Source organism: Talpa europaea (genome assembly GCF_964194135.1).
Source record: "Talpa europaea genome assembly, chromosome: 4".
Taxonomy (NCBI): domain Eukaryota; kingdom Metazoa; phylum Chordata; class Mammalia; order Eulipotyphla; family Talpidae; genus Talpa; species Talpa europaea.
Window position 1 is genome coordinate 147,277,186 of NC_140070.1, and position 26,330 is coordinate 147,303,515.

A 26,330-nucleotide genomic window follows, 5' to 3' on the forward strand; every position below is an offset into this window, starting at 1 on the left:
CGCGGGCGGGGGGAAGGGGGGCGGGGGGGGCGGGGCGGCCCGGGAGCGCGCCTTGGGCTCGGCCCACGTCTGCGCCTGCGCGCGCGCCTCCCGCCCTTCCGCCGCGCACGCGCGCTCCAGGGCCGCCGAGCGGGCGGGGCGGCGGCGAGGCTCGAGGGGACGCCCGCGCCGTGCCCGCGCCGTGCCCGCGCCGTGCCCGCGCCCGCCCGCGCCGTGCCCGCGCCCGCCCGCGCCGTGCCCGCGCCCGCCCGCCGCCCGCCGCGGAGCCGCGCCCCTCCCGCGCCCCTCGCGCGCCCCGCGGGCCCGGCGGCTGCCCCGCGGCGCTGCCCCAGCCACGTAGCCGGCCCGCCAGGGCGCGGCCGCACAGCCATGGCCGAGCGCGGGGGCCCGCCGGGGGCGGCGCCGCTGCCCGCGGAGCTGCGGGAGAGCCTGGCCGAGCTGGAGCTGGAGCTGTCGGAAGGTGAGCGCGGGGCCCGCCCGGGACCCCGAGAGCGCGCCCCGGGCCCGCGGGCCCCCGACGCCCCGGCGGACGCGCCCCGCCCGCCCCCCGCGGCTGGCGCCCGCGCCCCCGACCCCGACCCCGCCGCCCGCCGCGGAGAGCCCGGCCGCACCCCGGGCCGCCCGCCCCGCCGCGCCCGGGGCCTTGGGGTCCCCCGCGTCCGCGCCAGACGGATGGGCCCGGGCCCCTGTGGGTGGCTGTGCCCTTCCGAGCTGGGCCGGGGGGCCGGGGGGGGCCGGGGGGGGCCCTGGCCGGCCCCTGTCCGCCACCTCGGGGCGCCCGGTGAGCCGGCCTGGCGCCCGGGCTGCGGCCTGCCCGGCGGCTCCGAGCCCCGCGGTGTCCTCCTGCGACCCGGGCCCCCCGGAGGGTTCGAGGGCGGAACCAAGCGCCTCACACTGGGGGCGGCTGAGAACCCCCTGCTCAGCCCCCGCGGAAACAAAGCAACACGCCCCGGGCCGTGGGAGACAGTGGGGGGCGGCTGCGGCCTGGGGCGGCGGTGCCGTCTGGCTGAGGGGCGCGTGCCCGGGCAGGCGGCGGTCGCCTCCCCCTGAGGAAGGTGTCCCGAGTCTCCCTCTGTGCCGGGACCTGCGAGTGTTCAGCGTTGGGTCCATTTCGCAGTCTCCTTCCTCTCGCTCGCTGCGGGGGCAGCGGTTCTGGGCCGGCTGGTGAACGTGGGGGGCCGGCCTGTGCCCCTCGCAGCCTGGCCACCGCCCAGGCCGCTGCCCCAGCTCTTGGTATTGGGCGCTAAGACCTGACCTGCTTCCACTGTTTTTAATTCAGCATCGAAAGTCTTAAAAGTTTTGGGGGTACTGGCACTTTTTAAAAAGTGCACGAGGAAATGGGTGGATTTGCGGATTCTTGGTGACGCTGTGGCGAAGCCTGAAAACCCCAAGTCACGCGCGAGGGGACCCCACCCTGGCCCGTGGGGTCCTCACCAGGACCGCGTGACACAGCGTGGACTCTGCACGTCCAGTGTCCTCGCTGATGTCCGTGGTTTCTGCTCGTGTCCTTTATCCTTCCCGTCTGTCTGCGGCCGGCCAGGCACTGGAGGCCGGGAGGCTGTCCTCCCCCTTGCACAGGTGGCCCTCGAGAGGCCGTCTTGCTGCTGGTCTGTTTTTCTGGTTAGACAGGAGGGGTGCGGGTCAGTGAGCCCCACCCTATGGGGTGGGAGCTGGAGGTGTGACTCCCCCGGAGAGGGCGGGGGGGGGGCGGAGTTGCGTGGGGCACTGGCATTGGGGCAGCCCAGGAGGCGGGTGCCCAGGCTCTGGCCAGGCCCAGCTCCTTGCCTGACCGGACACCCCACTCTGGCTCCAACAGGTTGGGCAATGGCTGGGCAGCCTGGCCCCCAATGCCAATGCCGCTCAGTGGGTAGTGGTTGGCCTGGGCCTGGCGTGTCCAGTGATGTCCCGGCAGATGACCCTGGTGCCTGCTGGAAGGACCCCCCGCAGTCCACCTTGAGAGGAGCTTGGGCCCCACAGGGGTCCCGCCTCCGCCCCATTGTGGGAGGGGTCGCTTCTGCCTGGGAATCAGGCAGTGCCTCCCGGTGAGACTGCTGGGGAGGGTGTGTGGGGGGCTTGCCTGAGCTGGTCCTGGCCCAGCACCTCCGCCCAGCGCCCGTCTCGGACGGGAGGTTAGTGAGACAGCGGGCACCTCCTGGCAGTTCTGCACATCTTGAATCAGGGTTTCCTGTTCAGATGAGGGTGCCCGGGAGCGGCGGCCCCGCCTCCCCCCACTGCAGGGGGCCAGACCCACGTCTCAAGCCCGAGAGTGTCCGCAGGTGGAAGCGAGGCGCTTACAGCTCTACCCTGGCTGGAAAGCGGTCATCCCGCCGCTGCTGGGCACCCCAGCTCTGCCCTGCTCGCAAGCCTGTTCCCCCTTGAGGCCCACGGCCACTCCTGCCGCTCCCCTGTGCGGCCGCGCCGCCCGGGGTCACAGCTTGGGCGAGGGAGGCGCTTCTGCCACAGAGCTGTCTTCCTCCTGAAACGTCCTGAATGTCTAGAATTTACGACACATTCTCAGTTTTCAAAAGCCCGCCCTGGCCCTCCCCGCCCCTCCCCCCCCCGTGTCCAGGTTGTCCTCCCCAAACTGTGCTCCCCCCAAGCCCCCAAACACCTCTCGCCCCAGCCTCCCTGGGCGCAGCCCCCTCCCCTCCAGCGCTGCCCCACCCCTCCCGCATGGCCGCTCCCATCCTGTGTGCTCTCCCCTCCTCCCTGCGGTCCCCACCTTCTGCTGTCCCCCCTTCCCTGTTCCGGAGCCCCGTCCTGCGCTCCTGATATCCTCGGTGTGGCCCTGTCATCCCGGCTGGTCACAAGGCCCCCAGCAGGGCACTGTGTGGGGAAGCCTCCCGGGAGGCGGCTGCCGGCCCCCTCTTATACTGAAAGGGGCCTGGGGCCGCAGACCGTTTGGGGACCCTTCCGGGGTCCATAGTAGCACTAAGACGGCATCCGCACCTGGGCTGGAGGTGCAGCTTGGGGTGCAGGGCAGCGGCCTGAGCTGCACGCTGGCATCTCGGGGAACCCTTCCCGGGAGAAGGGGGCGGCCAGACGCGGGAGGCGCGGGAGCGGGAGCTGGCTGAGCGGTCACTCCCGGGCTGGGCGAGGGCCGTGTCCCGCTCGCAGGCAGAAAGCAGGGCCTGAAAGGTCTCTGACCCCCAGCACGGTGCCGCGGTCGGGGTGGCCTTAGTGGCCGCGAGTTTTGGTCTGGGCGGGGGGTGGGGGGCGCTCCTCGGGCCGGTGTTGTCGGGATGTTGGGCCTGGGGGTCCCGACGCCCAGGGTGGGCGCGCAGAGCTGGGCCGGCCGGAGAAGCCCCGGCCCCGGGGCCCTGCAGCGGGGCGCTGTGGCAGAGGCCACTGCCTGCTTTGGCCGAGGGCGGTGGAGCATGTCTGTGCGGCCCGCGCTGCCCGGCCGGGCCCAGCCGCTCGGCTGCAGAAGCAGAGGGCGCCGGCGCGAGCGTTCTGGGCTGTGAACGTTGTTTCTTCCTGTGGGGATGACGCGCTCGTGTCCGGGCTTTTACAAGATGCTAAAATCCAAGGTTCTGAAAATGCACCCGGCGTTTAAAACATCTGAGGTTTGGTTTCCCACACGGCAGACGTCGCCGCACAGACCGCGTTGTCACACTCGAAGCGGCCGCTGGACAGGGCGTCCGGCCGGCTCCCCAGGGCGCCCCCCGCCCCGTGGCCTCCGGACTGGCCCCCCAACCGCAAGCGAGGGGCCCACACGGCTGCGCACGATGCCCCAGGGCGCACCCGCGTCGCAGATTGGGCATGTCCCTTTGGGCGGTTGCGCTTCGGGGCGCATCGTCCTGGGGTGTTTTCCTCATCACAGAGTTTCGCTTTGTGGGTTTCCGGAAGAACCCCAGGAGCATGATCTCGATGTCCTCAGCGCCTGCCCCCCCTCGCCCCCGCAGGCTTCGGTGGGCCCCTGTCATTCGTGTATTTCCAGGAAGGTGTGTGGAGCCTGCCCCAGCGTCTCCAGCCAATGCCTGGGCTGGCCACGGTTGACCACAGCTGACCACAGCTGACCACGGCTGACCACGGCAGCTTCGGGTTCCTTGAGGGTGGTGGGGCTGTGGGGGCCCGGGAGGGCCGGGCTGGCGAGCGCGGAGACCGCATCTCTTGGGGTGTCCGACCTGAGGCATCCCTGACCCATGGTGCCTCCGGGGCCGGCGGGCAGTGGCGGTGCGAGGGCAGCGCTTGGGCCAGGATGCGCGGGCACGGGAAGGAGCTCGCCTGGGAGACGCGGGGCTCCCCTGAGCCCACCCTGCTAGCCACCCAAGAGGGACATCCGACCTCCCACACGCCTCAGGGGGCTGCGGCTGAAACGGGCTGTCACTATGATCAGCGGAGGAGACGCCCCAGGGGGAGAGGCCTGGCTGTGCTCGGAAGGGGCTGCGGGCAGCGCCAGGTGGGGCCGCTCTGCTGAGGAGGCTGGTGCCCAGGCCAGGTGGGGTCTCGTGTGGACCAACAGGAGCAAGACGGGGTGCAGGGCCCATCCAGCCCCCCTGACCTGCACGTTGGGCACGGACACTGTGGAGGTGTGGTCTCGCAGCCCTCACCCTGGGTTGCTGTCCCCCAGATGCGCCTGGAGGGAGAGGATGGGACTGGGGTGATGCCAGCTACCCCCCAAATACATGGGTATGCCGGCCCTGGGGGCTCAGCGCCACTTTTCCCAGGGGCGCTCGCCCTGAGGGGAGGGACCGCAGAGCCCACAGAAGGGGACTTACTCAGCCGAGAACTCAGGGCGTGATTCCAAAGCCGACAGCACTACCTTGTCGGAAAAGGGTCTCTGCGGATGCCATTGAGTTAAGACGCCAGAGATGAGCTGTCTGGCCTTGGGGCCCTCAGGCGAGGGGCAGAGCTGCCACTGCGCCTGGTTGGGGTGCGGGCCCTGGGGAGAAGGTGCCGGCAGGGAGGGCTCCCTGGCCTCCTGGCACCTTGATTTAGCTTCGGGAAACATCAGATGAAGCCACATGGTGCCTCCTCCAAGACAGACCACACTCTGGGCCGTAAAACACGCTCTACGAATTTAATGGGGCAGCGGTTGAGCGCTGGCCTGCGAAGCTGCCCGCAGCCTCTGCAGCACCAGTTCCATCCCAGGCCACCGGCGAGGGTCCCACATGGCGCGCAGACCTCTCCTGCCGCCCGCTGCTCCCCTCAGCAGTGTCCTTCGGTCCTGCTGCCTGCTCTGCTCCCCGCTCTGGCTCTGGTGAATCCTCTCACCCTCCCGCGCTTCTGACCGTACCCAGTGCTTGTATAAATAAATAAATAAATAAATAAATAAATAAATAAATAAATCTTTAAAAAAAAAAAAGATTAGAACCTTAGAGCATCTGTTCTCGGGCCACAGTGGGATCACCCCAGAAATCAGTTACAGAACGGTAGCTGGAAAGTCCCTGGATAACTTGCAGATGAAACGGAACACTTCTGAACACATGCGTCAAAGAAGAAATTAAAAGGAATTAAAAAATTTTTGTTTCAGATTTATTTTTATTTATTTATGCATGCACGAACTGGGGCACAGGCCAGAGGTGCGGGGGTGAGAGGACTCACCAGAGACAGAGCGGGGAGCAGAACAGATAGACTGACTGAAATCCACTGCTGAGGGGCGCAGCAGGAGACAGGAGAGGTCGGGGGCACCCTGTGGGTCACTCCCTGGCCGGGATCACACTCAGGCCGCAGCGGTGACAACCTGAGACTGACTCCCCAGGACACCAGGGAGGACCCCTTTCTGTATTTTTTAGAAGGTTTATTTATTTATTTATTTATACAAGAGCTGGGGTACTGGCCAGAGGCATAGGAGGGTGAGAGGATCCACCAGAGACAGAGCGGGGAGCAGAACAGGCAGACTGACGAAGTGCACTGCTGAGGGGAGCAGCGGGGACACGGGAGAGGTCTGCTGCGCCCTTTGGGACCCTCGAACCGGCCGGCCGGGATCGAACCGGCGCTGCTGCAGACAGCTCCACAGCGTGGCGCTCAACCGCCTGTGCCACCAGGGGAGGCCCCCCCCTTCCTATATTTTTAAAAACAGTTTGAGCAGGGTGGGCATTGGTTCTCCGCAAGTTTGATAGGAGGCATTTGTGAGCCATGTGGTCCTGGGCTTTGCTTCTTGGAAAATTTCTTTTGCTGTTTCGGCTTCCGCGCTGTGGGCCGGCTGAGCTCCTCTGCCCTTCCTGGGGTCTGCCGGTGCAGTGTGCCGGCCCCCGCCCCTGTTCACCCCCAGGCGCCTCGTGCAGTCTTTGTCCTTCCACTGTCTGTAGGGTTTCTCCTCTCCCTGGCTCTGTTAGTCGGGCTCTCCTTGGCCCCGCTGGGGGTTTATCTCTCTGGGAACCAGCTCTTGGTTTCCTCAATATTTTTGTCATCTCTTTGTTCTCTATTTTTTTCCACTCTTATTTTTATTATCTTCTTCTTTCTACTAACTTTAGGTCTTGTTTGTGCCTCTTTATAAAGTCCCTTGAGGTGTCCTATTAGGTTGTTTATTTGGGATTTTTCTTGTTTTCTAATTTGGCCCTGCATTGCGATTGTCTTCCCGTGAAGGATGCTTTTGCTGCATCCCATAGATTCTGAAACATCGTTTTCATTCATCTCAAGGTATTTTTTAATTCTACTTTTGTTTTCTTTTATCCAATTGCTATTAAAGCTGCTGTTGTTTAATCCCCACGTAGTCATAGTTTTTCCTGCTGTTTTTCTCAGTTATTTCTAGTTTTACGGTATTCGTGAAGGTACGAGGTACCGTTTCAGCTTCTGTGTGGATAATTGACTTGGGTCACAAGATACGACGTGTTCCTGAGTGTGCTCCATGTGCACTTGAAAAAAACGTGCACGCAGCAGTTGTGGGGTGCAGTGCGCTGCAGGTGCCCGGGAGGCCTACTGAGTCGAACTCCTCACGCGAAGCTTTGTTTCTGCATTTGTGCCCTGTCTAACGACGTGCCCGTTGTGGCGAGCGGGCATCGCGGCCGGGGGGGGGGGTGCTGTGTTACGACCAGCATGTCCCTCAGGTTCAGCGATGGCCACGGGAGCCTCGGCTGCACCGCCTGCTGCGCGGGTGTTACGAGTGCGCTTCCTCCGTGGCAGCCGGCGCTTATCGCAGCCTTGTGCTCCCTTTTCACTTTCCTCAGTGAAAGTCTAGTTTATCAAACACGACTGCTCCTGCCTCTGTCTGCTCGTGGTTGTAGCGTCACCGCGGCCCTCTGACTCTAGGTCTGCGCTGGGCTCTGCTGGCAAGACTGTCGTGTCCCCGGGGGACCTGGGCTCTGCTTTCGGTCCCTGCGGCCTCTTCCGACCGGCGGGGTCGGGCCGTTCTCGGCAAAGTGGTCATCGAGACACAGCGTGCGCCGCCCTGCCGCGTTTCTGCCGTCTGCTGGCTCGCCTCTCCTCGTTCTGTGAGCGCTCGCCCCGGGCCAGCAGGGGCCCCATCTCCTCCGTCTTGCGCGTCACCTCTGTTGTCTTGTCTGGGGCCTCTGCTGGAGTCAGTGGACGCGGCTGCTGAGTGGCCTGGGTGGGCCTGGCCCCGGGGGGGTCCTGTGGGACGCAGTGGGACAGTGCTGGCTCCCCATGCTGGGCGTCCCGGTGTCCTGGTTCTTTGCTCTTCCTGTGACCGCTGCCTCTTGCTCCTGTGACCTTGAGGCGCGTCGTGGACACGTTCTTAGAGGCCATTGTCGAGTCAGGCGTGGTGATGGTCGGGGCTTTGCATGTGTGATTCCCGACTTTGGTGTGGGTGGTGGGGGCCGCTCTGAGCCCCGTATCTTGGCCGCACCTGGAGGATTCCGGGGAACGACCCGCTGCAGACGGCCGGGAAGGCATGTCCAGAGGGTGGTGCCTGGTTCACCCGACCAGCTGAGCTCAGCAGGGAGCACCCTGGGGTCCCGCCGTCGGATCAGGGTGGGCTCTGTTGCTCTTCCCTGGGTTCCTGGATGTAGTTTCCTCGGCTGTTGGGGCCCCCGGGCGATGCACGTGGTGATGGCCGCTGCGAGGGGTGTGTGGCTGGCGCGGGACGGGGCCTTGGGGCGGGTGTGTGCGGCCGGGGGCGAGCCCGCCGGGTCCTCGCCGCTGCACTCCCGTGAGCCGGGAACGTTCATTTCCAGGAAATGGGTACTTAAATGTCTGGGAAAAACAGATGTTCTGCTTCTAGATGGTACTGTATCTGTTTCAGCTTAGTGTGCCAGTATTCAGTTTTCACTTAAATTTGCCTTGATTTCATGTATTCCGGAGGGAAAACAATGAGTGGTTGTTGCCTTCAGAATGTGCGCCTTGAAGTTGCGCACCGCTGGCATCGCACCAGAGTCCTGCAGTCACCGCCAGGCAGGACACGGTGTGCACCCAGGGCTGTCGCACCCAGGGGTCAGGGCCGGCCCAGCTGCGGGGCTCTGAGAGCCTGGCCTGAGCTCGGAGCCTGGCCTGCTCGGTCAGGACTGGCCGCTGCCGCCCAGAGGCTCCCGGGAGGCCCGAGTGGCCACCAGCCACCCAGAGGCTGGCCTTAGCGCCACAGCCCGTAGCCAGAGAGCATGAGGGTCTGGCCCAGCGGCTGTCCGGCTGGGGTGGCTGCCCTGTGCCGAGAGCTTTCTCAGGGGAAGGCCCCCCAGACCGCTGGGCCTTCCCCCGAGAAAGCTCTCGGCACAGGGCAGCCACCTCAGACCGGCTGTGGGTGGACTCCAGCTGCGGCCAGGGCAGGCCTCCAGCGGCTGCGGCCCTGTCGGGAGCTGGGGTTGGGCTGGGGCACTCCCCCCCGCCCCGTTCCTGGCTTCATCGGGACCCCCTTTGGGCTGCGTGGGGACCACGGCTCTTCCTCCCGGCCTCCTGGGCCCTCCTGCATGGCCCCCACGTGCTGGCGCCTGAGCCCGTCCAGGACCTGTGGACTCGGGTCTCGCCTGGTCCTGCCTGATCAGCGTTTCTGGGCGGCCCTGGGGGACACTGACCCAGGGGTTGGCTTCCAGGATCTCTGCGTGCAGTAGATCTCGCCCTGCAGAGCGGGGCCAGCAGCCCCTCCCCAGCTGCTCCGCTGTGAGTTCCGCGTGGTTCAGGGCTTGGGGCTTTAAAGGGAAGTAACGCTTTTGCCCGTTGTTGCAGGTGACATCACGCAAAAAGGGTATGAGAAGAAACGGGCGAAGCTGCTGGCAGGTTACGCGCCCGGCGCACAAGGTGAGGGCGGTGCCTTCGCAGGCTCCCTTCGCGGGTCTGTCCCTGCTCGTCCGTTTCCCGAGGAGAGTTGGTGGGTGCGGCGCCCGACATTCACCCCAAGGACCTGGAGGCACGGCTGCCTCTCGCAGCCCCGTCCCCGCAGGAGCCGTCCCGTGTCCCCGGTGGCCGTGTGGGGACACGCGCCTGTGTGTCAGTGACGGTGCCGGTTCTCCCAGCTCAGTTCACCTGTAGCGCCCGCTCATGCGTCGTTGCCGCGGTTCTTTGTGGAATGTGACCCACGGATTCTGAAATGTGTGTCTCAGCGTGAAGCCCAAGGCATCCAGACACGCTCGCGGGGGAGATGGAAGCGCGTGCCAGGCTGGGGAGGCCAGTGCCCGGCGGTGGCCTGGGCAGCGGGCTCGGGCACGTCCAGGCCGCGGGGCCGGAGGCGGCGCCGGCTCACCAGAGGGCTGTGGGGCGGCTTCCGAGGCGGGCGGGCAGCGTCACCCTCAGCTCAGGGGCTCTCCCACCGCTGGCGCTGGAGAGCAGCGGCCGCCGCCGAGATGGATGCGCTGGTCACCCCGACTTCAGAAGGAGCGAAGCTCCAAGTGCCTTTGTAAACCCCGCGAGGCCCGGGGCTGGGGCGGCAGCCGGAGCGGGGCCCGGAGGCCAGCCAGCGAGTGAGGGAGGAGGGGGAGGCCGCCCGGCCGAGGCGCCTGGGGCCTCGCTGCTCAGCCCGCCCTGGGCACCCCCGCCAGGCCTTCACGGGAGAGGGGTGCAGGCGGCGGGCCCCAAGTCCCACCTGCCAGGTGCGGGGATGCACACTGGGGTGAGCCGTGTCCTCTCCAGCTCTGGCCCAGCTGGAGAACTGGGCGCAAGGGTGTGGGCAGGAGCCCCCGTGGCCACTGTCTGGCCTCCTGCCGTTGCGTCTGGCCGGCCAGTGGCTTCACGCTGGGTCTCGTGTCTTGGTTGCATCAAAGAACCTACAGGCAGCCAAAGCCTCGTGGGTTGGGCCTCGGTGTTGGCCCCGGGGCGGTGCGGGCTGCATGTGCCTCTGGCTAGCGCGAGCCTCCTGCCATGGCCTGAGGGTGCTGCCCAGCTGGGGGACAGGGCCCTGGCCGCTGGGGTGCCTCGCTGACCTGCTGAACCCACGCGGGGCCCGGAGGAGGGATGGCCGTTTCGGACTCTGGGGCTTTGATGGGGACCTGGAGGGGCTTTTAGCCACCCACCCCTGGGCGAGTTGAGCCGGGAGGGGCATCCCCATGTGGGGTCCCTGTGCCTCCAGGGTGCCGGGGCCGAGCAGCTGGGGTGGCCGAGGGCGGACGCTCACCCGTTGGTGCTGTCCCGCTGTTGCAGGCGCAGACGGCAGGCTCCCTGGGCCTCCCCGCGCCACGGCTGCCGCGCCCCAACCGCAGAAGCCCAGGCCCGCCAGCTCCCGGGACGAGCGCTTCCGCTCAGGTAGGCCCAGCGCCCGCACCACCTGGAGTCTGGGGAGCCGGTCGGGGGGAGGGGCGTCCTGAGCGAACCCCCCATGCAGGTCTGTCACAGGCCCCACCCCCACCCCAGGCCAGGGAGGCCCCGGACAGCAAGGACTACGAATCCCACAGTGTCTCACCCCAAGGGGTGGGTGCTGGGAGCGGAGGGCGGAGTTAACAGCCAGGCTTCTGCAACCAGACACAGCCTGGGGGGCCTGGGTGCTGGGCCTGGCAGGACGCACTCCCCAGTCTCCCTGGCTGTTGCTGTCAGTTCCCTCCACACCCTTTCGTGCGCACCTGCCCTCAGCCTCCTTGCAAGTCCCTTTACCCACATTCAGGCCACCCCATTTCATGTGGGGGTTGCCCTGGAACAGGACATCTCACCCGAACGGTGACATTTTCCAGAGAAGCGGGGACTGCTCCGCAGTCGGGGTGCTTGGGTGGCCTCGGCCATACTGGCTTCTCCTCAGTGCCCCCCTTTTCTTACCACCTGGAATCCCGGGGCTGGTGCTGTGGTTTCGTACGGTGTATGTGTTTCAGTGTCTTTCTAGCCTTGGAGATCGCCTAATTGTATTCTCTGCTGCTCTGAGAGCCGCTGATGCTGCTGGGCCAGCGGGAGGCCTGTGGTGCCCGGGAGCCCAGCTGTGCCCGCTGGGCCCTCCCCACGCAGGCCGCGCTCTTTCCATTTGCACTTGTCTGAGGAGACTTTCGTTACAAAAAAATGGCATTGACATTTTGTTTTAAGAATACCCAGAAGGGCCTCCCCGGTGGCGCAGCGGCTGAGCGCTGGGTTGCGAAGCTGCCCGCGGCCTCTGCGGCGCCGGTTCGATCCCCAGCTGCTCCCCGGCCACCGGAGGAGGGTCCCCCATGGCGCGCAGACCTCTCCTGCCGCCCGCTGCTCCCCTCAGCAGTGTCCTTCGGTCCTTCTGCCTGCTCTGCTCCCCGCTCTGGCTCTGGTGAATTCTCTCACCCTCCCGCGCTTCTGACTGTACCCAGTGCTTGTGTAAACAAAACAAACAAACAAACCAGCAAACAAATAAATAAAGCATGCCTCTATAAAAAAAAAAAAAAAAAAAAAGAATACCCAGAAAGGGGGCCTCCCTGGTGGTGCAAGGGGTTAAGCACCACACTATGAAGCAATCCACAGCCTCTGCAGCATGAGTTCGATCCCTGGCCGGCCAGGGAGCAACCCACATGGCGAGCAGACCTCTCCTGACTCGCCCGCTGCTCCCCTCAGCAGTGTGTTTCAGTCAGTCTGCCTGTTCTGCTCCCCGCTCTGTCTCTGGTGAGTCCTCTCACCCCCCTCCTCTCTGGCCTGCACCCCAGCTCTTGTATGCGTAAATAAATAAATCTTTTCATTTCTTTCTTTTTTTTTTAAACATTAACTCTTAATTTTTTTTTTTTTTATAGAGGCATGCTTTATTTATTTATTTATTTGTTTGTTTGTTTATACAAGCACTGGGTACAGTCAGAAGCGCGGGAGGGTGAGAGGATTCACCAGAGCCAGAGCGGGGAGCAGAGCAGGCAGAAGGACCGAAGGACACTGCTGAGGGGAGCAGCGGGCGGCAGGAGAGGTCTGCGCGCCATGCGGGACCCTCCTCCGGGGGCCGGGGAGCAGCCGGGGATCGAACCGGCGCCACAGAGGCCGCGGGCAGCCTCGCAACCCAGCGCTCAGCCGCTGCGCCACCGGGGAGGCCCCTCTTTCTTTTTTTTTTTTTTTAAAGATTTTTATTTATTTATACAAGAACAGAGGTACAGGCCAAATGAGTGGGAGGGTGAGAGGACTCACCAGAGACAGAGCAGGGAACAGAACAGGCAGACTGAGGAAATACACTGCTGAGGGGAGCAGCGGGGAGACAGGAGAGGTCTGCCAGGCCATGTGGGATTCTCTCCGGCAGGCCTGGATTGAACACACACTGTAGAGGCTGCGGACAGCTTCACAGTGCTGCGCTCAACCACCTGCGCCACCAGGGAGGCCCAGTTTTTTGTTTTTTATTTATTTTTAAAGATTTATTTATTTGTTCATACAAGCACTGGGTACAGTCAGAAGCGCGGGAGGGTGAGAGGATTCACCAGAGCCAGAGCGGGGAGCAGAACAGCCAGACTGATGAAATACCCTGCTGAGGGGAGCAGCGGGCGGCAGGAGAGGTCTGCGCGCCAGTTTTTTGTTTTTTACATGCAAAAAAATCTTGGCCTAACCCAAGGTCGCAAAGCTACTGGCCTGTGCTTCCTGCCCGCCGTTCATAGTCCTGCATCCTCCTCTGTGAGCACGTGGCGCGAGTCCAAGGTTCCCAGCCTGATTTCTGTGCCAGGGAAGCGGGCAGGGGTGCCCCTGCCCCTCGGTGTCTCCGCCAGGTGCCAGATCCACCCTCGTGGGTGTGGTGCTGGTGTCTACAGCTGGCACCACATCTGGCTGCGGGTGCTGGCCCCAGCCCGCCACCACGTCCTGGGATTCCCTCTTACCGAGGGTCCAGCGGGCCAAGGGCTGCCACGGCTCATCCTCCTGGGGTGTCTGCCAGGCCAGCGGCCTTACTGATTGTTTGGTTGGATGTGGCCGCCAGGCTCCATCCCTGCCCTGGGGTCACTCTTACTGCGCGGCTCTGGGCCCAGCATCCCCTCCGGGTGTGGGCTGGCGCTTCCTCTGGGCACTGGAGAGCGGCCTTGCTGCCTCGGAGGCTTGCGGGTTTTGTTTCAGTGTGCCTAGGCGTGGATTTTCCATCTTTTCTCATGAGCACCTGTGAGTCATTCCACAGTACAGTTTTAAAGGTCTTAGAAGACATTTCTTTGGAGGAGCGTTTGAACATACGGAAGCGGGCTCAACAATGCGGTTACCCGTCTGCGGCCCACATGTTCTGGCACTGAGGTGTCGCCTGTTCTTGGCCTCCCTCTGAAAGGAGTGTGTATCAGGAGATAATGGTATGGTCAGGGGGTAATGACTCCTTTGTTCCGACCATCCCTGTGCTCACGCGGCTTCCGAAGAGCATTTTCTTTGGACCCAGGACCCTGTGAGGCCTTCCTCTCACGGATGGCTGCCGCCTCCCTCACCTTAGAGCAGGCCCCTCCCGCCTGGGCCCTGCGGCCCTGTGTGCTCGCCCTGGCTCAGGGCCAGTCCAGGTGCTGGGCCCTGCAGTTGTGAGGGTCGCACGTGGTCAGGTTGCCCCCATGGTCAGGACTGGCTCAGGCAGCCTGACTCGTACGTTACCTCAGTTTAGACGAGTTCAGTTCCTTCGTAACCAACCTTGTAAAAAGCATTTCTGCTGCTGTCTGTTCTCTGTAGATGTCCACACGGAGGCCGTGCAAGCAGCTTTGGCCAAATACAAGGAGAGGAAGATGCCCATGCCTTCGAAGCGGCGGTCTGCGCTGGTGCACTCGTCCGTGGAAGCCTACACGCCCCCAGGTGCTGTTGGGGCGCCCCCCCCCCCGGGTGGGGATCCCCTTCTAACCTGTAGGGAAGATCTGGGGAAGCTGGAGATGAAGAGAGTGTGTGTGTGTGTGGGGGGGGGGGGGTACGTGGTATGAGGTGTGTCTGTGGTGTATGTGATGTCTATTTGTGAGGTGTGTGTGCTGTGTGTGCTATAAGGTGTGTGTGGTGTGTGTGGATATGGTGTGTGGTGTGTGTGTGGTGTGTGTGTGGCGTGTGCGGTGTGAGGTGTGTGAGGTGTGTGTGTGGTATGTGGTGTGTGTGTGTGGTGAGTGTGGTGTGTGGATATGTTGCGTGTGGTGTGTGCATGTGTGTGTAGGGGTGTGGTGTGTTTGTGGTGTGTGGACGTGGTGTCTCCTGAACTGCTGTGTGTGCCTCTGTTGGGGGGCTGAGGTGCTCACTGGTGAAGTCTCAGCCGTGTTGGAGCTTTGGGGTGATTCTGTTTCTGGCCCCGCCTGCCAGGGTGCTCCTCCCACACAGGGCGGTGTCGCAGGCTGTTGCTCGAGCGTCTCCGGCCCGGTGTGGCTCTCGGCCCAGTGGTCTAGCTCCTCACCCGGCCCGGCGCCCTCAGTGGGAGACGCCATGTGTCTGCGACGTGGCACCGAGTCACCACCCGTGACGGCTAGTGATCGCAGTACCAGCCTGGAGCCAGGTCACTCGAGCGCTGAGTGGTGTCAGCGGCATATCCCTCCAGGGACAGGCCGAGTCGTCTTTGGCCTCCGCGGGCTGTCCTGGGGCCTCCCTGACGCCGGCCAGCACCTCAGCATGCCCCCTTGAGCAGCAGTGCCCCGAGGCCGCCCACTCCAGCAGCTCAGCCTCTGGAGTGCAGGGCGCCCGCAGAGCGCTCGGCTTGGCCAGCCTGGGGCCCTTCAGGGGGCGCAGAAGTTGCGGGGTTTTTATGGCTGCCCCGAGACCCCACTGATCGTGCTCTCTGGCCTTTCTAGGCCCAGAGCCTTGGGGATGCCCCACCTCACGGGCCCAGCACAGGGTCAGAGGCCTGACCGGCCCGATGCCCTGGGCCTCCCCGCTCCCCGCATCATGCCTGTCGTCCTTATTTTGACCGCAGACACGTCGTCCGCCTCGGAAGATGAGGGCTCTTTGCGGCCGCCTGGGCGACCCTCCTCTGCTCCGCGCCAGCGCCATTCCAACGCCGAGCCCTGGCTCGGCCGGGCCCTGCCGGGCTCGTCCACCTCATCCTCTGCATCCTCCACCTCATCCCACCCGGGAGGGACGCCCGCTGGCCCCGGGGCCCACGTAGGTCAGTAGCAGCGCCGCGGCCAGGGAGCCTGTCCCCCGGCGGCCACCTTCTCTTTTCCACCCGGAAAAAGCCTTTTAGGTGACAAAGGTCATTTCTGACGCTCTGGTTTGCGGCCGGCTCTGTGGCTGCGGGTCCCCACCTGGGGTTATGGGGGGCCGCCATGACCTCGCTGCCCTTGTGTTCCGCGTACAGCCAGGGCCACCACACCCGGCGGGACAGCCCGACCGAGGCTGGGCGGTGGCCAGTGAGGCGCAGGCTGGGGGTTGCTGAGGGCTGGACCGCAAGGGCGGGTGCCAGCTGCACCTGGACCTTGAGTGGGTTCCCAGCCCCAAGTGCCTGAAGCTGTGGGGTGCTCCGCCGTTTTCTCAAAAGGAGAACCCTTGTGGCGAACACACGTAGGCACCTCTGGGGCTGGCCCTCGCCGAGGCCTCCAGGGGGCATTCCCGATGCTGCTGCTTATACACTCAGCACGGGGCTGCCGTGGCCAGCCCCCTGTTGCACAAGCAGCTGGCAGGAGAGATCTTGCCCCTTCCCTCTTGAGGAGGGAGGATGCAGGTGGCCGGCCCGGTCCACCCCTGCAGGGGGTTAGGTCTGGCCCTGGCGCAGGCTGCTTTCCGCTGAGCCGGAGTGGGGCTGCTCCTGTGGGGCCTCGTCTGTCCTCCGCAGCCTCTGTGCCTTTCAGCTCCCGGCCCCTAGGGGAGTGGCTGCCCTTTCCTTCCTCGGGGGCTTCCAGGGAAACCGGTCTGTGCCCTTGTCCATTGCGGGGTGCAACTTGCTGGACCCACAGATGTGGCCGCAAGGAGCGAGGGCCTTGGCCCTGCGTGTGTCTCCGCTTTGGGCCGGCGTGGGCGGCATGGTGTGGGTGAGCAGGTGTCCCCTTCCTGCAGGGCGGGGCGAGGTGGGTCAGCAGGGCCGCCCGGCTCTTCTTCCCAGGGCCGCTGCAGCGGGTGTGGCTCCCACTGCTGGATGTTTGCTGGGTGGAGGTGACCCAACCTCTGAATCTAGAAAGACCCAGTTTTCTCTACATCCTGTGAAAATTGTCCTTTGTTTCGGTTTCTAGAAGACTCGGAGAATCTCCAGTCTGGGCTAAGGATAGAAATATAGAAAAAGAGAGAACATTAGGTAAAAAATCTGAGGTGCGCTATAGTGGGTAAAGGTAATTTACGAAAATATCATTTTCAGTTCTGAGTCAAGGAACTCGAATACATTAAGCATTTTGACGCACATATAAATATCTAGAAGCGGTACTTTAGTGACGGTACTTGGTTTTCAATTTGAATGTAGGTTATTTTTATGTTGGTTATCTTCAAGACTGTGGTCAAGATTCTTGCCTTTTTGCCAAGACTACGGTTACCCACTGCTTTCAGTTCTGCTGGATTCACGGGGCGAGGTGGGCTCGCTCCGAGTGGGAAGGCCCCACAGGTTTCACAGGCCGCTCTCATCAGCTTCAGGCGTTTCCAAGGGATGTGAAAATTGTCATTAAAATTAGGTCTCTCCACACAGTGTTTTCTGCCAGGTAGTGAATTTGTGTTCTGTGTTACAACTTCATCTTGGTACGCACGTGCGTGAGCCCCGGGTTTGCACTCAGCCTGGGGTAAGTGCTGCTTGCGAAGTGGCGGGGTCTGCCCGTGCGGGGCGCTGCCAGCCCAGTCAGGTGTGACAGTGGCAGCTCACAGCGCTGGAGCAGGCCGCATGACCTGCCCTCACGGCCGGCTTGGATGTGCCCTCTGGACGCGGAGGGGCGCCGGCATCCTACCCTGGGCCCTGCCCATGCTCCCCCGGGAGCTAGTGGAGAGCTCCACCCGGCTGGTCTATCTTGTGACTCGTTCTCTGGAGCCCGCTGAGGTCTGTGCCCCCCTGACATTCAGACCTTTTCAGGGTGTGATTTATAGAAGCGTAGAATCTGTCTTATCATGTAACCAAGAGCGGTCCAGGAATAATTGATGTGAAATTTGTTTCTACTTCACGACGGAGGATTTCTGCCACGGCCTGGCTGGCTGGAAGCCGCCATGGCTGCGCCACCTCGTCCTGTGCGCCCTGATGAGTTAGGCTGGCCAGGCGCACGGACCAACTGCTCGGCTGAGAGGGCACCGCCTGCTGCAGTGGGGTTCAAGCAAGTACTTGATGTTCTCCATGTTTGCACTGACGGCCGCTCTCCTTCCGGTCTGTTTCTTAAGCAGGTCTGTGCGTGGCACCCCCTGATGTCACCACGGGCCTCGTAGAGCACGTGCCCTGTGAGCGGCCCCCCGCGGCTGCAGTGCGAGGTGCCCCTCGGGGCTGCGGCGGGAGCATCCTGGAGACCGCAGGAGGTAAGTGCGCCTCCCTCCTCCTCGCCTCAGCCGTGGCACCCACTGCTGCCTGGCAGCTACCCCTGTGACCCTGTTCCTAATGGAGACGTGTATGTAGAGATGGCCGGGTGCATGTGGGGCTGGTCAGATGGGGAGGAGTGGGACGAAGCCCTCCAGGCTGAAGGCGGGCACAGCCAGCCTAGCTCTGGGCAGTGGGGCAGTCGGAGCAGCTGGTTCTCTGCTCTGGATGCAGTGGGAGTGGGCTCGGGGCTCCTGTCCGTGCCATTCCCCTCGAACTGTCCCTGTGGGCAGCAGATACCTGAAGAGCCAGGGTAAAGAAAATGTGCATCTCGCCCATGTGTTTGTAGGAGGGTCTGAAGCTGGCCCACTCAGATTCACCCCTACTGGAATCTGCAAGAGGAGGACGTGATGGGTCCAGGTGGGGTTGTGGGGGGGACACATCGCAAACACCGCAGAACCCGGAGAAGCCCAGCCCTGCAGGGCTCCAGGCGCAACCACACTGCTCAGCTCGCGCGCAGCAGACTGTGCAAGACAGGGACACAGCAGGGACTACTCTTTAGGACGAAAGCGCTGAGCCAAAGCGGAAACGCAGCAGGGCCCCCCCAGCGACATGTGGCCAGCGCGGCCAGCACCGTGTCAGGTGCACAGAAGAGATGACAGAGCGGAAAGACTGTCAAAGCTTGAGAACGGTGTAAGAGCCCTTTGGGGAAGCCTCCAGGGAAATGACTTCTGGCTCCCGGCATCCCAGAAGGAGAAGAAAGAGAGATTTAGAAAATTTACTCAAAGAAATACTTGCTGAGGACCCTCCGTAGCTGGGAAATGAACAAGGTATTCATAGCCAAGGTGTCCAGACAATTCCAAGCCGAATAGCACCAGACATGTGCCAGCCCTGGGAGAGGCCAGCGATGGGCGGCCGGAGAGAGCAGCCTCGGGCTGTCGGCGACTTCCCAGCAGAAACACCACAGCACAGAGGACTGGCGGAGAGAGTTAAAGTTCTTCTAGAAGAAGCTGCTGGCCGGGGTATCCCGAAGATGAGCACTCAAGACAGGAGGGAAAGGAGGTCACGGAAAAGCAAAACCTAAAAGCTCCCAGCAGCACGTGGGTTATGATGAAGTAACAACAACAAATTCAGAGGCACCAGACACCAAGTCACTTACGTGTGTGTGTATGTCGGGGGCGGGGGGTGCCGACGGCCAGCCCGGGCTGGCCCCCACCCCTCACACCGATCTCAGCCGTTCCCCCAAATAAAAACTAATAGAAGCAGAGCATAAGACAGTGGAACCTAGACAAACATAAAGGGGGATGTCATGAAGTAAAAAGAAAAAGACAAACTAAAAAAATAAAACCCCACCCTTATGTTTATAGCAATACTATTGACAATAGGTAAGACTTGAAAACAACCAAATGCCCAAAAATAGATGACTGGATGAAGATGTGGTTTATATACGCCATGGAATATTACTCGGCCATCAAAAAGATAAACACATGGAGCTAGAAAGGATGATGCTCAGTGATATGAGCCAGAAGGAAAAAGAAAAATATCAGATGGTTTAACCTATAGGAGGAATACAGGGGAACCAAATAAAGGATCAGGGGAAAAATAATAATTAAAACAACAAAACAAAATGAAACAGACAACTGTAAATTGGGACCATTCTGTAGGGGACGGGGAGGGAGAGGCATGGGGGGTCGGCAGGAGCACAAGGGACTGTGGCGATGGTGCACAGATGAATTGCTGGTGGAAATCCTATGGGGACTACACCTGAGAAAAGCAAGCAAGCACTGGAAATAAAAAATGAACAATGATGTAAAAGATTTTTAATCAATAATCACTTGTTTGAAGAAAAATATAAAATAACCCTCAAAAGACAATGAGTCTGTGGCCTGACTCGCCAGTGAAGGCAGCGTAGACTGGCTGAGTGGATTTCAAAACAGCCCACGCCCCGCTGTTCCCGGAGCCCGTCTCCCCACAGAGAACGCAGGCGGAAGGCGTGAGGACAGTCCTGTGGCCAGGGCAGAGGGGCCGGCACCCGTGGATTGTGAACGGTGTTGCCATTCTGGAAATGACCTGGATTTACCTCAGAAACCTACACATGCAGGTGCCTATGGCCGTCGGCCCCTGGGCTCTGCTGTGGACTGTGGGCCGTGGACACAACAGCTGTGCCCACAGCGCCTGCAGCACTGCTCAGTCCAGCGAGGACTGGTCAGCCTGGGTGCCGCCGAGGCCTGGGCCAGGGCATGGCTCCCCACACCGGGGCACCCACCCAAGGGTGTCAGTGAATTGGCGTCACTTAGAGCAAGACAGAACGAGGTGTAGGGAGTTTCACATTGTAAAGCAAGTCAGCTCGCCAGAGACATACGGGACAGTCCCACAGCGGATGGGCTGACCAGCCACTCACAAAGGAAGTGAGGTTGGGGGCCGGGCGGGAGAAGGAGCCAGCGTGGTAGGATGAGTGGTGGGGGGAGAAGAAAACTGCAGAAGTGGGAGCTGAGGAACAAGCAGCAGCAGCAGCGACAGTGGCTACTAGAAAAATGAGAATCAGAAAGAGCAGCCTGAAGAGACATCAGAAGCAGATAGAGCTCCTGCCTGTGGCCGGGCCCCAGCACCACCAGGCCGAAGGGGAGCGCCGCTTTGCGGGGACCTAGGGCAGGGCCCCCCTCAGGACAGAGGCCCCCCCGTGGGAGTTTGGGGAGAGGTGCTTTCTGTCTTTTTGCCGATTTTATATCCGGCAGAACAGGGTTTCTTAGTGATTTTTGAACCCCAGAAAGAGCTGACAGCTGCTGTGTGTTCCAGCTCTTCGTTCTCACCGAATTCGAAGTTAAAAGCTTTAAAAATACTTTTAATTCATTAAATAATGATAAACTCATTACCTCTTAACATAAGTAGCATGTATTTATAAAAAAATTCCTGAAACATCCAGTGAGAAGAATGGACTTGTTTTGCGCTGGCCCGGGCCTCAGGGTCTTGTCTGGGTGACCTCGCCGTGCGTGTGCTGGAAGGCTCCAGGGCGGGTCACGGGACAGTAGAGGCCATGGGCCTTGATGCCAGCGTGGGAGCAGCAAGACCACAGCCCCCCTGCAGGGGGTGGGACCCCCCCGACCCCCGACCCCCGCCTGCGTCCCTGGGCCGCCCTGTCCAGAGCGGGGGTTTCTGGGCCTGCGCTGGGTGTACTTGTGGGTGCAGGCACACTCAGGAGCAGGTGTGGGGCCTCCCCGGGCGCTGCTGTCAGCCGCTTTTCCCGCCACAGGCGTGCCCGTGAGCAGCAGGGTGTCCTCCAAGATCCAGCAGCTTCTCAACACCCTCAAGAGGCCCAAGCGCCCGCCCCTGAAGGAGTTCTTCGTGGATGACTCCGAGGAGCTGCTAGAAGGTCAGGGACCTCGGAGGCTGTGGGCGGGGGAAGCGTGACCTGGACGCCCCGACAGCCCAGTGTTTTCATGAGACACTTACAAGGCTGTATTTCTTATGTTGCTTAAATGTTTACTTAAACTTTAAATCTGAGTTTTTCAGAATATTAGCTTCTCGTTTATGGATGAAATACATATTTAGAATATATAGATTTACCTTTTAAGAGAAAACTGCCAAGAAATACAAAAAGGCACGATGCCGCGGGGACAGCAGTGCGGCCCCTGCCCTTAGCCGTCCCCCAGCGTGCACCACAGGTGGGGAGGGGGCAGTACCCCCCCGCCCCCCGCCACAGCGCCATGTACCGGGCGCCTTTCAGACCAGAGCTCAATGGTGCGAGCGCTTCTCCGCTGGACAGGTGAGTTGCGGGCCCAGATGCACCTGGAGTCGGGTAGGTCTCACTGTCCCCTTTGCCGAGGTAGCCGCTGCCTGCTTCTCCAGCACCTGCTGCCCACGGCCTCCGCCCTGGGCCCGGCTCACTGGGCGGCCACATTTCTCGGAGAAAGTCTAAGCAAGTTACTGTAACCCTTTGTATCGGTGTTTTTTAAACAAAATGGTAAAACATAAATGCTAAAAGCAGACCAGGTGCACTGCGCCGTGAGATGCTGATTTTTAAATTTTGATTTTGTTTATAGTTCACCAACCAGACCCCAATCAGCCAAAGCCAGAGGGAAGCCAGATGGCGGTGCTGGAAGGGGAGCCCCTGGTCCAAGGGACCCCCAGACCACCATCGTTGCTGGCCGCCTTGCAGCAGTGGGGCGCGACGCAGCCCAAAGCCCCCTGCCTGACTGCCTTGGACACCGCGGGCAAGGCCGTCTACACCCTCACCTACGGCAAGTGCACAGGGCTCTGGGCTCGGATCGGCTTCAGGGCCCCAGGCCGCCCACCCGCCCGCCTGCTGGGTCTCGTTTCTCTGGCTTTGGCGCCGTGTGAATGCGCCTAGCGTCTGCGGCTCAGGTTCTGCTTTCCTGGGACGCTTTCCTGGGTGGGTGTGGCCGCCCGCTCATCTGGGTTGTGAGCGGCGGGCAGAGCCCCGCACTGCGTGGGACCGAGGCCACCCTGGCCTGCACCAGGGAGGGCCGGGGGCCATCCGCTGTGGCGCGGACTCAGGGCGTTGGCCTGCTGGAGACAAAGTGGCCTCCTCACCGGCATCCCTCTGCGTCCTGGGCCTGCTGCCCGCTCTCCCAGGCCGGCCTTGCTGGTTTGCATCTTCTTGAGGCTCATGGTGCTTTTCTTGGGCCTGGGAGCGTTTGAATGTCCTCCTCGAGAGTGTTCCAGGCCCTTGCTGGCCCTTTGCCCAGCCCAGTGATTCCTTCTGCGCTTCCCAGCCGCATCCTCTGGCAGGTCTGTGCCTTGTGATCATCTCCTTTCTCTCTGTGGACTTCGGCCTTGTCCTGAGCCTTTCTGCGCGAGGAGCCTGAAGTGAACCTGTTTACCCCATTATTTTGCCGCCTTCAGTGACTCGGAAGCCGGCGCTCAGGTTGCCAAGGTGTCCTTTAGGCTTTTCTCTGAAGGCCTCGCCGCCTGACTTCCCACGCTGCCCCATCCGCAGCGCCACTGGGGATGGTGACCTGCTGCCCAGGTGCATGGGCGGCCCCAGCCTGGCCCACGCTCTTGGGGTGGGTCAGGTGGATACGACAGGGCCCGTCTCTGCTGTCTACCCCTGAGCTCTGCGGCTTGGCACGCCCCGGGGTCTGGGCGCGAGTGATCCCTGCCCTGTGCTTGGTTCTTTGTGTTTCCAAGTCACTTTAGAGGCAGCTTGTCAATGTCCACAAAAGCCCCCTGGGGTCGGTGGGCACAGCACTGGGGCCAGTCAGCCCAGCTGTGATCTTCCACCCAGAGCCCCGGGCCCCCTTGAGCACGTCAGGCCTCTGACTGCGGGAGACTCGTCCCCACTCTGCGAGGAGGCTGGAGGCGCTCCTCCTCACCGGTTGCTTGTGTGTGGATGCACCCGGGTCCCAAGCGGTGACCCTGTGTCGGGGGCAGGTGTGGGCAAACTCTGGGCCTGTCTGTCCACCCGGCACAGTGGGGCCCGGGCTGTGCTATGCCTGCGGTGTCTTGGGTGGGTGCCCCATGGCTGAGCGTGAGGCGTGGGTGCAGGCCCGCTGTCAGGCGGGGCTGGGTTTCTCGCCACCCAGCCTCCGCCCTGCATGTCTGGACCCGCCACAGGGACTGGCCCCGGGGTTCTCTGAGATGGAGCCGCCTTCCCCAGTGGGAACAGTCCTGGGCAACTTCAGGCTCCTCTCAGCTGTACGCTCCTATGCGTGGCCCCCATGCCCAGTGGTGCTGGCTGTGGGGCGGCCTGGGGTCTGCAGTGCCCCCTTCCAAGACCACCCCCACACCTCCACACCGGTGTCAGTCTTGGAGATCCCCGCCTGCATCGGGACTGTGTCCTCTCGCAGCGTACCCCTCCTGCCGAAGTCCAGCTGGTGAGGGTCCCTGTGTCTGAGGACAGGCAAGCCTGTCCTGCCCGAGCTGCAATGGCCCCAGCCCGAGCCCCCAGAGCCCTTCCTCAGCCCGTGTCTTTCCTCTGCCGCTCCAGGGCTCTCTTCCTGGCATCTTGAGCTCCGTGTCCTTCTCTGGCCCACTGGCCTCTTCTGTTGCAGAGCAGAACGTCACAGCTGGGATGTCTCGATCCACCACCTGTCCTGTGTCCTCAAGTCCCACCTCCCTGAACGCGCGGCCTCCTGAAGCTCGGGGCGAGTCTTAGCTCCTGTCTCTGTAGCCCGAGACTTTCCTTCCTCTCCCCGCTCTCTGGCACGGCCTTCCTTGCCCACACCTGTCCATGCGTGGGACTGCAGCCCGTCGCCCATGAACCGTGCCCCAAGTCTCCTGTGCTCCTCCTGCCCCTGTTCTGACCCCCCCCCCGTCGTCTTTTTCCTGATGTCTTGTTAGGTTCCCACGTGGTATTTTTCGCTTTCCTTCCTGCTTCACTGAGCATCCCTTCCAGCTCCTTCCACGTGGCTTGTTTCGACGCTGAATTTTCTGTGATGAAATCCCATTTTATTTTTGTTAAAAAAAAAATAAGTTGTTTTCAAGAGAAAGTAGTCTATTCCAGCACTGTGCGTAAAGGTTATCCCTTGGAAACCCCTTGTATTTCCAGCAGTAGAATCACGGGGTGTCGTGGGCTGTTCTGATCGCTGCATTAAGATGTCCATCACCAGTTCTTAAGTCTCACTGCGAGTATTTTATTTTAGGAAAACTTTGGAGCCGGAGCCTAAAGCTGGCGTACACTCTACTCAACAAGCTGACGGGCAGGAACGAGCCGCTGCTGAGGCCTGGAGACAGAGTGAGTGACGCATGTGACTCCTGGCCAGCCCAGACCCTGCTCCCCGCCCCCGCCCCGCCCCCCTGCTGGCCTCACAGGTGCGGACCGCCCCCTACGCGCGGCCCCCACTGAGTCTGCCCCTGCCGGTCCCTTTGACTCCATACATGCTGCCTTTGTGGGCATGTCACATCAGACCCTGGCGGCACCGAATCTCTGAAGCTGAGGCTCTGAGGAGACGCTGCGCAGCCTGGTGGGCCCTGCCCCCATGGCTGACAGCGGCCATAGCAGCTGCTTATGTGGCCAAAATCAAGTAAGCCTTCCTCAGCACAGGCCTCGTGTCCCGGCCTGCTGCGGGGGGGCAGGCTGCGCTGGTGAGCCCGGGAGCTCTGCGGGCAGCTGGGCTCTGGGCAGGTGTGGGGGCGGCGAGGGGCCCAGCACACGAGGGCCAGGCTGGGAAGCAACAGCTTGCCACGGAGACCCCCTCCCCCCCAACAGCGGTGCCTTTGTCCGCTCCTCCCTCCGCTGACAGCGCCACGGCCCCGGAGGCCGCACGCGCGAACAGGGAACACAGCCAGCAACGGGAGGAGACCCCCCAGGGCAGGACAGACATCTCTCCCGGGCAGGGGTGAAACAGGGCGGGAGGCCGGCGGAGGGACGGAGCTGCCGAAAAGCCCTGACCCGGGCTGCGGCGGGACAAACCCACGCGGCAGGGCCGTCCGGGGCTCCCCCGCGCCCGCGCCCCACAGACGGGAGGCGGGGCCCCGGGGGCGGCGCCGGACACACCCAGCGCCTCGGCTGCGAGGGGTCGGCGACCGGCAGCAGCAGCTCCCGGGGCGCCAGCCCGAGGCCTCCGGGCTCCTCAGGCCCCGCCAGGGACGGGACCGAGGCCGGCGTCTCCCCTTCTGCTTCTTCACCCGGAGGCTGCAGCCGTGTCCGCCTCTTCGGTGTGTTCTCGTCGTCCTCGTCGCCTCTGGGGCCTGGCGTCGTCTCTCTCAAAGCAACCAAGCCCGGCTTATATCCTCGCTCAGGGAGCCCCGCCCACACCTCTGATTGGCCCATTTTCCAATCCTGTGGCTGATTGGACCATTTGCCCATCAGCCCACAGCGCCTGATTGGTCCACTGCATGATCCAGGAAGTGCGCTGGACACGAAAGGGCGCAGAGGCGCAACTGCCACACCGCCTGGCGGTAGGCGGCGGGTCCTGGTAACAAAGCTCTGATTGGACCATTGGGCACCAATCAGCTCATAGCTCGCGCCTGATTGGTCCACCCCACGATCCCGGAACTACACCGTGACATAAAAGCGCTGAGAGCAGCAGCTGCCACCCTGACTGTGGCGGGGCCGGGGTGCGAGAGCCACGGCCCCTGCCGCTCCCGCTGCTCAGGCGGCGGGTCCTGGGAACAGAACCCCCAAGACAGAGGGACCCCCCCCAGGATAGAAGAAAGGAGGAAGGGGAAGGGCGGGTGTTTCAACAGCCGGCGATGGTCACTGCGGCTGGAGCTGAAGAAGATGCCGGCCGGGGCCAGGGCCTGGGAGTGGGCGGCTGCTGGGACGCCTGGCTCTCGGCAGCTGGGCGCCGCGGGGCCGTCCGGAGCAGGGCCTTGAGCGGGAGATGGGGTGGCCGTGCCCAGACATGCGGGCTCGGAACGCGGACTTGCTGCTCTGGTTTTGGGGAAGTTCCCCGAGTGAGTGGGGCGCTGCAGAGGGCCAGCTCCCCAGACCCTCCCGGGGCGTGCAGGAGGGCCACTCGCCTGACTGGTGGCATTTGGGAAACCTGGCTGGGCTTTGAGGACAGACCGGCCAGCACAGGCACCCAGAGCAGAACAGGTGGCGAGGATGGAAAGTCTGGCGTCCCTGCGCAGGCGTGGGGTCTCTGACTTGCTCAAGGAAGACGCTCCAAGGACCCCTGAGTGCTTTAAAATGGAGCTAACAATCACTGATTCATTTTTCTTGGAAAAATATCTTAGCAGGACAGAGACTCCAGACACTTTCTTTTTTTTTTTTTTTTTTTTTTTTTAATAGAGGCATGCTTTTTTTATTTATTTATTTGTTTGTTTGTTTTTGTTTTTTGTTTATACATGCACT

The 26,330-nt window shown here is 62.4% G+C and overlaps 1 protein-coding gene across 4 annotated transcripts in view; it reads left to right on the forward strand.

Moving 5' to 3' along the window:
• Positions 1-369: 369 nt before the first annotated feature.
• Positions 370-26,330, forward strand: part of DIP2A (disco interacting protein 2 homolog A) — a gene marked incomplete at both ends in the record, with an annotated part of 46,036 nt that continues 20,075 nt past the window's right edge. The window contains 9 exons of one of the 4 annotated variants that reach the window (XM_084232531.1): positions 370-460; positions 9,061-9,141; positions 10,468-10,569; positions 13,864-13,983; positions 15,074-15,265; positions 17,443-17,574; positions 20,823-20,942; positions 21,613-21,810; positions 24,175-24,266. In XM_084232531.1, coding sequence (XP_084088657.1) covers positions 370-460; positions 9,061-9,141; positions 10,468-10,569; positions 13,864-13,983; positions 15,074-15,265; positions 17,443-17,574; positions 20,823-20,942; positions 21,613-21,810; positions 24,175-24,266 — 1,128 coding nt within the window. Of the gene's footprint in view, positions 461-9,060; positions 9,142-10,467; positions 10,570-13,863; positions 13,984-15,073; positions 15,266-17,442; positions 17,575-20,758; positions 20,943-21,612; positions 21,811-24,174; positions 24,267-26,330 lie in introns of all 4 variants that reach the window. The other 3 variants (XM_084232530.1, XM_084232532.1, XM_084232533.1) reach the window with 3 other exon arrangements.